The sequence below is a fragment of the Eucyclogobius newberryi genome, unplaced genomic scaffold (genome assembly GCF_026437365.1).
Source record: "Eucyclogobius newberryi isolate DKJ021-1_F unplaced genomic scaffold, fEucNew1.0.hap1 SCAF_8, whole genome shotgun sequence".
Classification (NCBI taxonomy): domain Eukaryota; kingdom Metazoa; phylum Chordata; class Actinopteri; order Gobiiformes; family Gobiidae; genus Eucyclogobius; species Eucyclogobius newberryi.
In genome coordinates this window covers 21,288,461-21,303,763 of record NW_027316500.1, presented here as the reverse complement: position 1 = coordinate 21,303,763, position 15,303 = coordinate 21,288,461, and the positions used below count along the sequence as shown (strand labels likewise).

Sequence of the window (15,303 nt, the reverse complement as noted above, 5' to 3'; positions counted from 1 at the left end):
ATAATACCACACAATGCTGCGTGGTCATTATTTTACCTACATAAAGCATGGGTCATGAATAATAATAATAATGCAATAATAGACTTACATTATATAACGCTTTTTTGGGCACTCGAAAACGCTTTACATGCAAAAAACAAGCAAACAGCAAAGCAACATGAAGTGGAGATTGAGCACCTGCCTCTGCTACTTTTTATTTATAACCTTTATTTATACAGAGAGGGCCCTTGAGAACAACCTCTCATTTGCAGGAGTGGCTGTTAACACAACATAAAATCAGTTAAACAAACAGATACATATACAGATAAAATGCCAATAAAACATTCAATCAAACAATTGATTCAATTAACAATTACATGAAAACACGCTTACACATAAAATTATACAAAGCAAGAGAACTGCATAGTGGGTCAGTTTTAACCAGTGCTTTGAATTCATAATATAAATTCAAGCATAAAATCAATTCAAGCTACTTACATCAAGCATGTTTGGAAATTGACACAATAATTTCTGATTTATTTTAGTTTTCTTGTTTTTGTAATTTTTGCTTTTTGCTTTTTTTGTTTTTTTTTTGCATGGGCCTCTGCAGTCTCGTGATTATCCAGGTCACAATATCATATATATCATACACATCACAATCATCATAAAAATATTAATCGTATTAATAATCAGTAACAATTAGTTCCAATCTGCAAGGCCGGCCCAGCCCATGAGCGGACTAAGCAGCGCGTTAGGGCCCCGAGGCGATAAAAGGACCCCTAGCGTAGTAACAAACAGCAGTAGTGCTGCTATCGCGGCAACAGGTAGAGTGGTAACAGCATTTATTTGTAATGATAAAATGGCAACCAAGGCAACTGACCTTGGGCTGATTTGTCAACTTCATTGTGAGCGAGCAGAATGAAAGCAAAACACAAACACAACAGTACGTGGTCGTCACGTCAAAATGAACATATCCCAAAGAACGAAATAAGAAAAGACTTGACGACGAAAATAAACTGTAATCTCAACAACACTCTTAAGCTTGAACTTATATATGTATTAGTTCCGATAGCGTCCTGAGGCTGGCAGCGAGACAAGAGCTGCACATACCTGTGTTAGCGAGCACCGCGCCCCTTTCCACCAATGACGTGTTGAATGAAGACTGTTAAGCATAACATTGACACCAGCCTGCTCGTGTTTGCAGCAGCATTACACTGTCTGCATGTTTAGTCTTTGTATATTATTCTCATTGAAATTCAGTGGGAAATTTGCTTCGCAGTCTCGGCTTCTAGATCCAGGCTTTTTTTTGCCTTTGTGTCTGTTGCCGCGGTGTTTGGTGCCATGTTGCGCTGCTAAACTTGTTGAGGGAGTGAGGTGTCGTCTGTGCAAATAGCAGACCGGGTTTTGGCGTTTTACACTGAGTGAAAGTCAAGTTCACAACCATTGACCAGATTACCTTTCCAAGCAATATTTCATGTATAGAAACCCTAATAGGCTCTTTTCACAATAGAGAGGCGCAGAGCTTTACTTTTTGTTCCATTCCTTCTTTATGGAAATTAACATTGTTTTCCTTTTTATTAGTGTTAATTGGTAATGTCAAAGCTTATGCCATTTGTAATTTAAGTTGTTTTGTTACTTTGGCATGACGGAACAGTCTGGAGCAGTAAAAGATAAAAAAGTAGTACATATACTTTTATATTTTCAGTTAAAGAGATGTGTACATTTTAAAGTGTCATATTTGTAGTTCTGCTGATGTTTGGTCAGTTTGTACATTCTGTGTGTTATGTTATGATGAGCGCATCCAGCCATGTTAAGTGGTGATTGCTATAACTGTCTAATAACAACACATAGTTATTATTATTAACAAATACACCGTGACAATCAAGTGGTACAGAGTTAAATATGGTATTTAACTTGGTATTCAACAAATAGCCTGATGTAAGTAAGTATACTAATGTGTGTTAATGACCTTTCTCCTGACACACTTCAATCACATCATCATTTTATAGCATTACAACTTCAACATTTTAATCTTACTTTAGCCGGCTGGATTAGCATTCACCAGAATAAAGTAAAAAGGTCGGAAATATTCAAAAACCTTTCTGAGGGAATTTCCCAGACCTTCCTGTTGAATAATTGAAACTTCTAATGTGGCTGTAGATCCTTAAAACTCCTTAACAACATCTACAGTATGTGCGGTGTGTTATGTAGTACAGATGATGTCAGCGAAATTGCGTTCTGGGATTTGAGTCATCAATATTTTGAGCTTGTGAGGGATGATGGTAAAACTAGCGTAGATGGCGCCACAAACGGATTCCCAGGTGTTTTGGTGCACTTTGTTTGCGTCGGAGAAAGTTCCTAGTATGTTAATTGTTCACCGACATTGGCAATAAAACCCATTGTGATGATGTGGCCCCCTGAGGACTTGGGTCTAAGAAAGTCTAAAAAAGTGAAACGTCAAGTCCTTTTTTTATTTTTCCGTTTATATGACACTATTTACAAATTTTTATTACGGAAGTTTGTTCAGTAAAATTGCACAAACTAAGCATTTCATATAAATCGTAAAATTGTGATGTTTCTTCTCACATGAATCTTCCCACTAGAACGTTGATATTGCGACATCTTTACATAAATACATATCATAACCCTGTCTCTAGCCTCTATATTCTTCCTAACTTCTTTTCTCTACCTCCAGTTTTATGACCTCACTAAATTGATTAAAGCGTTTCCGTTATGCTGCTGTTTCCATTATGGAGTAAATATTCCGCGTCAGCACATCTCCTCGCTGCTTTGTGCTTGATACATACTTGACCTCTTAAGATCACTGCTGAACGCGACGCTTTGTTGTGTGTTTAACCGGTCGAGATAGAGAGAAGGAAAGAACCTTCTTTGGTCAGTTGTCTTTCTCCCGAGGTCTTGCATAATACTTCTAATCTAATTCAGTTTGAAAAGGTGAGTAGCTTCATTCAAGGTTGTGCTTTCACTCCAATCTAAGATAAGATAAGATAAGATAAGATATTCCTTTATTGTCCCACATGGGGAAATTTCATTGGTGTAACGCAGGTAGATACAGAGGTAGATACAGAAGAACAGATCACTTATAGGAAGTCTGAAAAACACTTTCAGTAGAAGATCTCCTATAAATAAATAAAAACTCCCATAGACAAATAAATACATAAATACCATTGCATGTGATCACGACAGTAATTGCACATGAATATGTGTCACGACAGCACATAGATTGCACATGAATTTCACAGTAATTGCACATGAATTGCACATGAATTCCAACAGCAATTGCACATATGACAGAATTGCACATGGTTAGGTCAGTATTGCGAGTGTTCAGTACTAACAGTTTTTGTTATAAAGTCTGACAGCAGCAGGAAGGAAAGACCTACGGAACCTTTCCTTCACACAGCGAGGGTGGATCAGTCTCTCACTGAAGCTGCTCTCCAGAGCGGAGAGAGTGTCCTGCAGGGGGTGAGACTCATGGTCCAGCATAGATGTGAATCTAGCCAGGACCCTCCTGTCCCCCACCTCCTGCACCGAGTCCAGAGCACAGCCCAGGACGGAGCTGGACTTCTTGATGACTCTGTCCAGCCTCTTCCTCTCCCTCTCTGTGATGCTGCTGCTCCAGCAGGCCACACCGTACAGGAGGGCTGATGCCACCACAGAGTCGTAGAAGGTCTGTCACTCCAAAAGACCTGAGTCTCCTCAGGAGGTAGAGCCGACTCTGGCTCTTCCTGTACAGTGCGTCTGTGTTATGAGTCCAGTCCAGTTTGTGGTTCAGATGAACACCCAGGTACTTGTATGAGTCCACTCTCTCAATGTCCCGTCCCTGGATGTTCACTGGTGAGGGGGCAGTGGGGTGGTGTCTGCGGAAGTCCACCACCATCTCCTTGGTCTTCCCCGCGTTGATGAGGAGGTGGTTCCGCTGACACCAGTCCACAAAGTCCTGCTCCAGTCCTCTGTACTCCGCGTCATCGTCGTCCCTGATGAGTCCGATGATGGCAGAGTCATCAGAGAACTTCTGCAGGACACAGCTGTCCGTGTCATGTCTGAAGTCTGCAGTGTAAAGGGTGAAGAGAAAGGGCGCGAGGACAGTGCCCTGGGGCGCCCCCACACTGCAGGTCCGAGTGTCAGACACACAGTTCCGGGCTCTCACAAACTGGGGTCGGTCTGTGAGGTAGTCCAGGATCCACTCTGCCAGGTCATACTCCACACCAGCCGTCTCCAGCTTGTCCCTCAGGAGCAGCGGCTGGATGGTGTTGAAGGCGCTGGAAAGATCGAAGAACAGAATCCTCACAGAGCTGCCAGGCTTTTCCAGGTGAGAGAGAGAGCGGTGCAGCAGGGAGATGACGGCGTCCTCCACTCTGATGCCAGGCCGATATGCAAACTGCAGCGGGTCCACGGCTGAGCTCACGGTAGAGCGGAGGTGGTCCAGGACCAGCCGCTCCAGTGTCTTAATCAAGTGGGACTGGTGGGCTCGCTCGGAGCTAGCTCACATCACAACAACGAAAAAAAGTCAAATCTGTGGTGATAAATGAAAGGTTGGGAAACGTCAGCACTGCCTGCGTACTATTTGCTCTGTGTTGGACTGAAAACGCCCATAAGACGAAAAGTGCATTCCTTTGAACACAATTATTGGGTGTTTGTCTCCCCTGAGTCTCTTTCAAAGTCTGTTAAAAACATTCAGGGTTTTGGCTTCACTCTAAATGCAAATGACCCTTTGTAAATACATGACAAACTATTTATTTGTGTTGACAAAGCATTTGGGAGGACTTCGATATAATGCTTGTTAGTTGATGGGATTTATTGTATTTTTGTCCCGATTGTGCTGAATTATGCAAAAGGCTTTCGAATTTTGGAGGGCTTATATGCACTTGTACTGAAGAAATATTTATCTTCAGTACAAGTTAAATAATATAACTTTTCCTAGATTTAGCAGATTCTTAAGCAATGTTTCGTCCAAGCACCAGATGTTATGACTGAATTGGGTGACGTGTCCTACAAAATGGCCTCAGTGAAGGTCATTGGCTAATCGAGCGAGGGTGGACTTCCGCCAGGACGACAATCCTGTCTTACAATTAAAATGTAATGTGTTCAGGCCACACCTTCTCTCTCAATTAGGGATGTCTCAGTATTGGACAATAATTGTTACAATTATTATGAGAAGAAACGTCACAATATAATGGATATTCACAATTATTGACACATAACAAAACTAAATCTTTCATTTTCTTTCTTTCTAATACATGACTGTTCCAATATTATGTGACCAGCTTTATGAAATCAGCCTTTCTGAATGTGAAAGTTATTGTGATGTAAACAGCCACATAAAAAGCAATATACATTTAAGTGTATTTTTTGTAATACATTTTGGAATACATTGTGATATGAATTTGTTTATGTAACATTTTCACTCCTAGACTCTTCCTCCGTACCTCCAGTGCAGTGAGGCCTCTCACATTAGAGGTGCATGAGATGAGAGGAGCGTTTTATCTGCTGAGGGGGCCCATTGTTGAGGCTGTTCTGGTTGTGCCGGAGGCAGCAGACGACTACGGACTCCACACCTCTTTAATGTTACTGCTGAGCGCTCCCCCACCCACGTGCCATTCCCAGCACAGCTCCACTTTTTGCCTACTCAGATCTATGAGAAACATCAGTAAATGTTGGAATGCAAGTTTAAGTAATGTGGAGTGTAAAATATGCTATTTCAAATAACTTAACTGGTGGTGATTTGCATGTTGAGTTTGCCTAGTTTGAGGAGGCCGTTACCACCACAACATTTTAGAGGAACTTATAAGTAAGAAAGTTATGAAAGCAATAAAAATCCTTGTTTCAGTGCAACATTATGATATAACATGCATTAATAGCATTTAGAGAGAACGGTTCATAAAATATATAAACTCACAGTAGAGATGCTTTTTTAAGGTCAAGTTCAGAATTGAGCAAAATGTTGCCCTTACTAAGTTATGGAAATGGGCACTAAACATGGGACTGACTGCTTAGATCTGAAGACCTTTACAGGACGTACCACATTATATGTATATTAGTACATGTTTCCAGTCTTGAAAAGTAAATATTTGACTTTGTATATTGTTGGGTCGGCATCATGCTGTTTTGAAAAACATATAAGAAATGACTGATTTCAATCTTTCACTCTTGTCCCGCTCTCTCCGCTCACTTTATTATATAAGCAGAACAGGCACATATAATCAGCCTTCAGAATGTGACAGAGTAATATTGACTGTTCTGAAAAGCTCTGAAAACTTAACTGGTGGAGGGTCAACCACCTGACCGTCTCCATGGAGATGTTTTTGCTCTGGAATGCTACACAGTATGGCATTAAACGTAGTTATACAATTATGTGTTTTTATTGCCAAAAAAATACCCAAAACAAACAGACAAACAAACAAACACACACATATTCTTACTGTGAGCAGGGTCGCCTCTCCACAGATATTACCCGTAACATGGCTTGATGGTGTTACCTGCTTGTTTCCATGAAGATAAGCTTCAGCCCCTCCACAAGAAAAGCACTTTACTTTAGTGCACCTTAAACGTTTATTGAGATATGATTGTATGTCGTGCACATCATACATTTTGCATTGGATCCAAACCAAAACTAGTTATAGGCCTGTATTGTAAAAAGATTCAGTTGTAGTCATCTGGACTCTTTAAAAAAAAGAAAAATGTTGACATTATTTAGTTTTATCGAGTTTGGATGATACAACTGAATCTTTTTCTACAATGGAACACTCCTGGATGAATGAGGGATTACACCGACTTATAGCCCTGCACTTATTTCACCAAAACAATGTGGTGCATACGTTATACCAATGCCTTTCTTCTACATCTCTGTTCTTCAAATGGTCCAAAACATTCTCTTCTCTCTTTGAACATGATTAACAAACGCACGAGCCTTAAAAGCACCTCCAGGGATAGGTAAGCTTTTAGCCCCACACTTTTCTTGTGAATAATCAGTCAAAATAGAAAGACATATGATGCACTCAGCAGCACCTAAAAGAAGTCGGAGAGGTATTCATCGATGTAGGGCCCAGTTTGATTTTTGTTTTGCCTCAAATGGTGCTTCAGACCCTCAGAAGCTGCTGGTGATTGCGTCCTGAGTACCCTGGGAGACAGTCTTTGAAGTGCTGAAGGCCCCTTTGCGAACACACGGATCCAGAGCTCGCACTGTATGTTCTGTGGCGCCATTATTATTCAATGATTCACAGTGTGGACTCTTTATCGGCAAAGAGGCTGTGGAGAAACAGTCAAACAGCGCCGGGGCGGGCGGGGAGTCGCCAAACGCCCCACTTGAAGAGATTTGCAGGCTGAATATTCCCCACTGGTGGCATTTTAGCATGTGGAGGTGGAGAGGGTGTGTGGAGGGTGGATGAGTGCTGCTGCGGTGGCTGCGGTGGCGCATAACCCAAAGAATGTCAGATACGAGGATGCACCGAACAGTGAATCACATGACACATGACATTAGCTAAAGTGCATTGGGATTAATTAGAAGGCACGGTGTACAGTTACCTACAAACAAGGCAGTAAATGCTCGGAAAATGAGGTTTGGTCTGCGGTTTGCACAAATGACTGTTAGATTTGTTAACACCGTTGCCACGACCTTAATTAAACATGAGACTTAAATTAAACATTGAATGAACAAAGAGTTTATAAAACAATGGTTCAACTTAGTAATTACCAAATGAACAAGTGATACAGGGAATTGACATTATTACACCATTTACCAAGTTCATTTATCCAGTTGACAACTATCTGAAAATAGTTTGAGGCATGGATTGTTATGTTTCTTCACAATTTATAATGTAGCAAAGTCCACAATCCAAGTCTGTGTAGATCAGGAAAATAATCTGCTATAAAACTCTTTACAACATTAAGAACTATAATATCTCAATTATAGGCTAGAATAGGCTAAACTTGTCGTCAATGTTTTTGTACAAACCTTTCCAATAAAATGTTTTTCTGCATTTACCGGAACATTACAGCGGTGGAAGCAAATAATGAGACAGTTGTTTGAGGTTAGTTTCAAATTAAACCCATTTTAAAAAGTCGTAGAGTGCAACCAGTGCAGAGAAGAGGCTTTTGCTACTATTTTATGTAATGAGTTAAGAATGTATTAACAAGCAATAAAAAAAGCCTTCAGTCAATGTAAACAGTCAGGTTCAATGGATTTTTAATCATGTTTATGAATTCTCCCCCAGCTTTCTTCCTAATCCTGATTTCTCTTGCACACTGCTGCTCAGCACTGTGCTCCATCATTGTCAGTTATCCTCCAGTTTCGAACTGGGATGAGCCTTAACTTCAGGGCATTTGACTCACACCAAGCTTTCATCATAACCTTGTGCCTCAGAATACACATCAAACTGAATACAAGAGATATAAACTCATGAATATGATTGAATGTAATTGACCAGTTAGTGTTACCTGGCTTAGCATGTAGCATCCTGTATCTAGTTGTGTTGTGTAGATCTCACGTACTGTTTGTATATATTGTGTGGCAATGCGTTTTTCTTTCAACCTAAAAGTGCTTCTGCCAGAGCACAAATAAGATATGATGGATATGAACAAGAAACCACAATAAAGAATTTGACAATGGCTCTCACTGGGCATTTTTATGTGACAAATGATGGGAAGCAGATAGAATTGTCAAAATGGAACTCGGGAGGTGTAATAACAAAACAGCACAGTGTTTGTGACGACTGCCGTGCATATTCCAATAACTCCATCCATGCTCACAGGAAACATTTCACATTTTGGTCATTTTGTTCAAATCAAAACTGTATGAAATATAAATGATGCCAGTTACATTTATAATAGGTTCACACATTGGCATTTCACATGTAAAGTCCCTATTTTCTTGCACAAATAATTGATTTTCCCTTATTCCAAATTTGCCACTCTTCCAAACAACTGAGCCAAACATGAATGCACTCGCTGTTCCAGTAATGAGCTTCAACACCTTCTCTGCTCATATATCAACTATCAGCCTCTTCCTGTCTCCACAGTCGATGCGTATTAACAGAAGCATCCCTCTGTGTTTTTCATTGTAGATGGAGGAAGTAATAGCGCGCATGCAGGATGAGAAGAACGGCATCCCCATCCGGACGGTGAAAAGTTTCCTGACCAAAATCCCCAGTGTATTTTCAGGTAAGCTCCTTATCTTTTTCTTTTTCTGTCTCTGCTCTTGGCTCCCACCCACAATGCGCCCAACTATAAAGCCTCATGCTTGCCAAACAAAAGAGCCAAAGTGCTTTGAGATTTGCTTGCTGTGCAGTTCACACTAGAAGTGGCACAAAGTCAAGTGGATTATATTGAATTTTCAAGCCTTTAAAAACTGTGATGACATTTGGTGCAGGGGAGATATTATTTTGAGTTGAAAAATGCACAAATGAATGTATGTGGGTTAACCTATAGCTTAAACCTGTGCCTTATGTTTTGGTCAATGAGGAAGGTGCAGGATCTATACAGAAAGGGGATGACATTTGTGCTTTAGTGCTGATGATGGCAGCGGTTTTATTTTGTATGATTTTGTCCCTGGACGAGTCTGTGTAAGTGCCAAAAAAGCTACAAATGCAACAAGCCGGACTCTAATGACGGAACATTATTCCACAAATGCATTCACAACACAACACAACACATACAGTAGCTAAAATCTGCATATATTTGAGTATGCTATTATCAAGGTATTTACATTCAGATTGTAAACTAAGCAAGCGTGTTAATATTTTGTGCTGTTTTGAAGCCTGAAAAAAGGTGGTGCTATTTGTGTCAGGCATAAGGATGGACAGTACATCTGCACACATATGTTTCTATTTGTAATGGAAATAGATCACTAAAGAGGGGGCTCTATATCCATAACAGTACAACAAGTTATGTTATTATATCCCACACAAAGTAAGTTTTCATATTTGTGATGTGCAATGTGCTTTGCCATAGATTTTTTTATGTTGATATTGACATTAGAAAATATGATCAATATTGGAACATCCATTATCTGACATCCAGTACAAAAAAACCTTTACCAAATCAATGGATGTAAAAAAAAACATAAAACCATGTATAACACATCAATCAATCAATCAATCAATCAACTACCCAATCTTCATTTCTAGAGCCCTCAAAGTGGCCAAAGCTTCCCAATAAAATCAAAGCAATACAAAAGCACAAAGCTATGTTAAACAAACTGTACAAAATAAAGTGTCACTACTTTACTGAGTGTTAAAGTCATTTAAAAGTGTGTGAGTGTGCGTATGTCGGGGGGCAGTTTGTTCCAGAGTCTGGGACCGAGAAAGCGAAAGCACCATCGCCCCAGGGTTTGAGTCTGGCTCTGGGGACTTCCAGCAGAAACTGATTTGTTGACCGAGCAGACAAAAGCTCGGCGGGAGTGCAAGGCCATTTAAAGCTTTAAAAACTAAAAGTAACATTTTAAAATCAATTCTAAAAGAAGCAGGAAGCCAATGGAGAGCAAAAGGAGCTGGGGTGACGTGCTGACGTCTGGGTGTGTTGATTAGAAAACAAGCTGCAGCGTTCTGTACGAGCTGAAGGGCAGACTGGGAGACACCGACATAAAGTGCATTGCAATTGTCGATTCTTAAGCATAACTAGTCTTGTCAGTGTGATTTAACAAAGGCTTTTGATGAAAAACTTTAACTTCAAGAAGCAAAAGTAGGCAGAGTTACAGAGATGAAGATGCTGACGTTTTCTTTGAAGGATTAGGAATAAGTACAAAGGAGGGAAAGTTCATATACAGTTAAGTGTGGGTGAGTGAGCTGGTTTGAAAATCTGTAGTAGAGGAGTACTGAGCACAGTGGGAAAGGATGTTGAACTTCCCAGGTCCAGAGGAAGACCCAAGAAGAAAGATGTTGGATGTTGGAAAGGAGGACGTGAAGTTGGTTTGAGAAAACAGGATGTAAATGCTATGGAGACTTGTTCAAAGAGTATTATCAATCGTTTGTTGGAGCCCTTAGTGGTCAATAATCAGTTAACCAACTACGTTATCATAGTGCTTTTTTCCCCCCTCTGGACCGGTCATTATAGGCCACAATACACTGAATCAACACGACTGAATTAAAGCAGAAGCACTATTTAAAGCACTGTTTATGTGAGATTTTGAATAAAACGTTCTTAAAATAAAGATTTATGGTAAACTGTCGCTAAGGCTGCCACTTACCTTAGCTTGTGCTGTTAAAATATTGATCGTGTTCAAGCTGAGTCATAAAAATGAAGTCTTTTCTCTTCTTTTCTTTTTTCTGGTCCAAGTGAAATAAACTATGTAGGATTAGTATCAGTGCATAAATACTGCTGTGTCACTCAGGTTTGCTCAGCTGAAGACGTCAGAGTTGTGTGGGTTTATTTACGCTCCTTACTGTATTGTCTTATCCATCGCTGCAAAAATATCAGATCACTTTGCTAGGAACACCCAGTTGTACAAATAATAATATCCCCTGATACAGCGGGAACAGGTACATGTGTCATTTCTTACTCCAGTATGTATGATCCTTGCTCAGTACTGGAGACTCCATTATGTTTGACAAGGTCTTCTTCCGACTTCTGTACAGTACAAAACACATACGAGCGTTTCCTTTATTGTTCAAGCCCTGAGATTGACCTCAGCTGCATTATAGATTTTGCTCTCTAATTACATAATGTGACCAAAGCACATTTTGCATTACAACCGGAAACCAATGCTGTTTTCAAAAGTCCACATCAGTTGCTATGATTTTTAGTGACTCATACAAGCCTTTTATAGCAATATTCACTACATGTCATTACATTACATTTCATTACATTTGTGGCATTGTTGCTATAATAACCTTATAGATATTCTTGAATGTTAGCTAAGCAGCACGTAGCACAGCAAATTAACTTTAAATGCATACAATTTTATAATCCATTAGGAAGCCAAGTACACCGGAGACTGGATAAACACACGCACGCACGCGCACGCACGCACACACACACACACACACACACACACACACACACACACACACAGCTCATCAACTTGAGAGTCATATTAATCAATTCAGGAAACAGTCTTGATAGAGGATTACCTTATACATCTCATTTAAGCTCTGGGGAAAGTGGGTCAACTGTGATAGTGTGAAATTGTGACTATATTAATGATGATAATCCAGGAAGGATCTCATCTGAATCAAAAATGTTAAATGCTTAGTGTTCATATATATAGATGGAATGAAGAAGACTCACGTCGCCCTCATCTTCCCTCTGCTCCTGTCGTCTCCCCATCACACCCGCCTCACCTGACAGCGTGCGCCACAATAATAGATCCGAGTATATTTAGCAAAGGTGCCACTGTAACAGGGCGGGTGTGAAGATGTCCACGGGGCATGCTGCATCCTGCTCCTTTTTTCTGCCCGTGATGTGAAAATGATTGTTGCGATCCCAGGTGGAAACCAACAGATGAACAAAATATTTATTCTGGTGCAGTATCAACATACACTGTAACGCTGCAGACTGTGGTGTTTTATGCAATGTCTCTATGTGCAGAGCTTACACACTCAGACACAGAGTTGGGAACTAACTACATTGACAGTGCATCAGAAAGCATTCTTTACACATTTTGTTATGTTTCAACCGTATTTGGTTCAGAATTCTACACACAAAACAAAACCTCATAATGACAATGTGAAAGAAGGTTGTTTGAATTCTTTACACATTATCAAAAAATAAAAATACAGTTTTAAAAAGCACAACATTTGCTCAATCCTTTATTGAAGCACTAATTTCAAGTCTTTGAGTATAATGCTACAAGCTTGCACCTATCTATGGGCAGTTTCTCCCATTATTCTTTGCAGAACTTCTGAAGCTAAAATAATGAATCTGATCCATTTTGGAATTACTGACTTTCCGGATACATTGTACCAAAAATATATATTCAATATGTAATATTTGAGTAACTCTGTTCCAGTACAGTTAATCTTTGATGTGGTGGTATTCCAATTCACCTTCCTAAAATCAAAGGAATACATTTTGGTAATTGATCACACACTTTAGGCTTCAAACGGCACAGCACTTCTGACAAAAATAGAAAACACAGCTCTTGTGGTGCCACAGAACAAAATACAATGTTTCTTTCTTCTTATTCTAGTTTTTACACTAGAATAAAATGCATCTTAGAAGGAAGGTGTTCACAGTACTCTGAACCATGCATTAGGATATGTTACAAAATACATTTTAATGTAAGTGTTCAATATTCAGGTATTTTTATTCTCTATTCACTCGCTCATACAAAAAAGCTATTTTCAATATTGTTTCCTGCTAATCCTTCTTCATACCACACATGCAATATTTATTAATATGATGTATACACGTGCAATATTCATGAATCATATATTAATATATATATATATATATATATGATATTATGTATAATATAACACACAATATACCCCACCCAAGACCCACTGGGAAAGGCTCCAGTTCCCCGTGACCCCTAATGGGGAAAAGCGGTATGTATGTGAGTGTATGTATATATTAATTCTGTCTTATTAAAGATTAAGTGTTCCCTCATATAATATTGTAAAAGTAGGACTTTTTATTACTTTAATCAAACTGCTGTGTAACTGTCAGCCTCTTTCTTCTGCAAACCTCAAAGAAAGTGTCTAATCTGTATCTGTGTTACATTTTGGGACGGCTGTGCGACTGCAGTCCACCCTGCTTGGCTTTGCTGCCTGAAAAACTTGTGCACACACTTCAAAGACTTGGATACAACAAGAAAACTTTGTCCGATTTATCAGAACTACAACAGTTCAAACCACGTACCTTCTCCTTTTCACACTTCGATAATATTGTATCAGTGGTTTAACAATACTCCCAAGTCCTCAGCATCATCTGATGTCTGTGCACTGGCTTCTTCAGACACAGTGGCAGCAGAATCAATATTAGATATATTTTTCTGACATAAGGGCATATCATTTAGTCAGCGCCGCACCTCAACTACACCTGCACACTACTAGAAATGATTCGTTATGCTATTTTTATGCTGACATTGAAAAAAACATGAGTCTAAAGAAGACACCAAAGTAACTGCAAAATATAAATGCATTTCTCTTTAGTCTTCGTTGTCTTGCATGTTGTGCTGTAAAGCTGTTTCACACTATGTTATATGTTCCATTCATATTAATGAGCAGCATGGAGCCATGGAAGGCGTCCTTCAGGAGGCGTCAGAAGAGAATATTTGATCATGCAGGGCCTATTAGCCACCCACATTGTGCAAAGAGAGAGGAATTGGTATGCATTTTATACTGATGATGACGGAAGGTGCAAAGAATGCCACTGCTTCTGTTATTTATCCTCTGTAAATGCAGAAAGCAGTGTTTTGAATTAGGATTGGGGCTTTAATTATTGCCACATTTGAAAATATTAACATCAAATTTTAACAGTAAGCTCCTTTTAAAACTGAACAGAGGATCTATGGTTTATGTAGTGCTCTGCTTCAATAAAAAATGATACAGGAAATTCCACAATAATGTTATTAGTACAGCTGCTGATCTATGGGTTTTGTCTCATTCCAGGTTCTGAAATTGTTCAGTGGATGACCAAGAATCTGGACATTGAAGACCCAGGTAACATTTCATACATCTTTATTCAGTTTTCAAGTGTAATTCTGTTTGATTTTTGTAAAAGTTGACAAAGGTTTCTAAGCTGTGACGAATTTTCATTATCAACAGCAAAATATGGCTGAGGTGCAGAGGGAGCCGACAGGAAGGCTTTAACTTTCAGCTCTTTGATGTGTTCTGTGTGTCCCAAAGGCGCAGCAGCAACAGTCCGCTCTCTCTTCTCTTGTTTTAAGCTCACTCTTTGAAATATGGGTGTGGTGCCGCCCTTTTCTCTTTAGTAATCACATACCTCCTTCCAAAATGTAACCAGTGCGCCAATGGTCAGCACGGTACATTTGTCCAATCTGCACACACGTTCTTGGCACAATTGGAGGAGATGTGCCAAAGCATGGTGTATGCACATAAGAGGAAGAATGTGAATAAACTCTGTGGTCAGCAACAGTATATTTGAAGCCTTTTGTCTTGTGTGGCAAGACGTATCACAATTGAATCAATCTTTCCAAACAACATGTCTTAGTGTGTATAAAACCTTCTGACTCTGTAGTTAGACCTCTACAAGTACGTGATTCTTGTTTCAGTTTAGCAGGTCAGATTTCAGTCTTAATTTTCCTGGACGGGTTTAAAATGTGGACATTGAACAAAATCCCACCATTGTTAAACAGAAAAAATGCAAATCTAATCACAATAGCAATGCTTTGTCAGGAAAATTCCA

The 15,303-nt window shown here is 39.6% G+C and overlaps 1 protein-coding gene across 1 annotated transcript in view; it reads left to right on the top strand.

Moving 5' to 3' along the window:
• The window catches only part of rgs7a (regulator of G protein signaling 7a), a 78,641-nt gene that overhangs the window by 31,607 nt on the left and 31,731 nt on the right, over positions 1-15,303 (top strand). The window contains exons 3-4 of the mRNA XM_072436723.1: positions 9,060-9,156; positions 14,547-14,597. Coding sequence (XP_072292824.1) covers positions 9,060-9,156; positions 14,547-14,597 — 148 coding nt within the window. The remainder of the gene's footprint in view (positions 1-9,059; positions 9,157-14,546; positions 14,598-15,303) is intronic.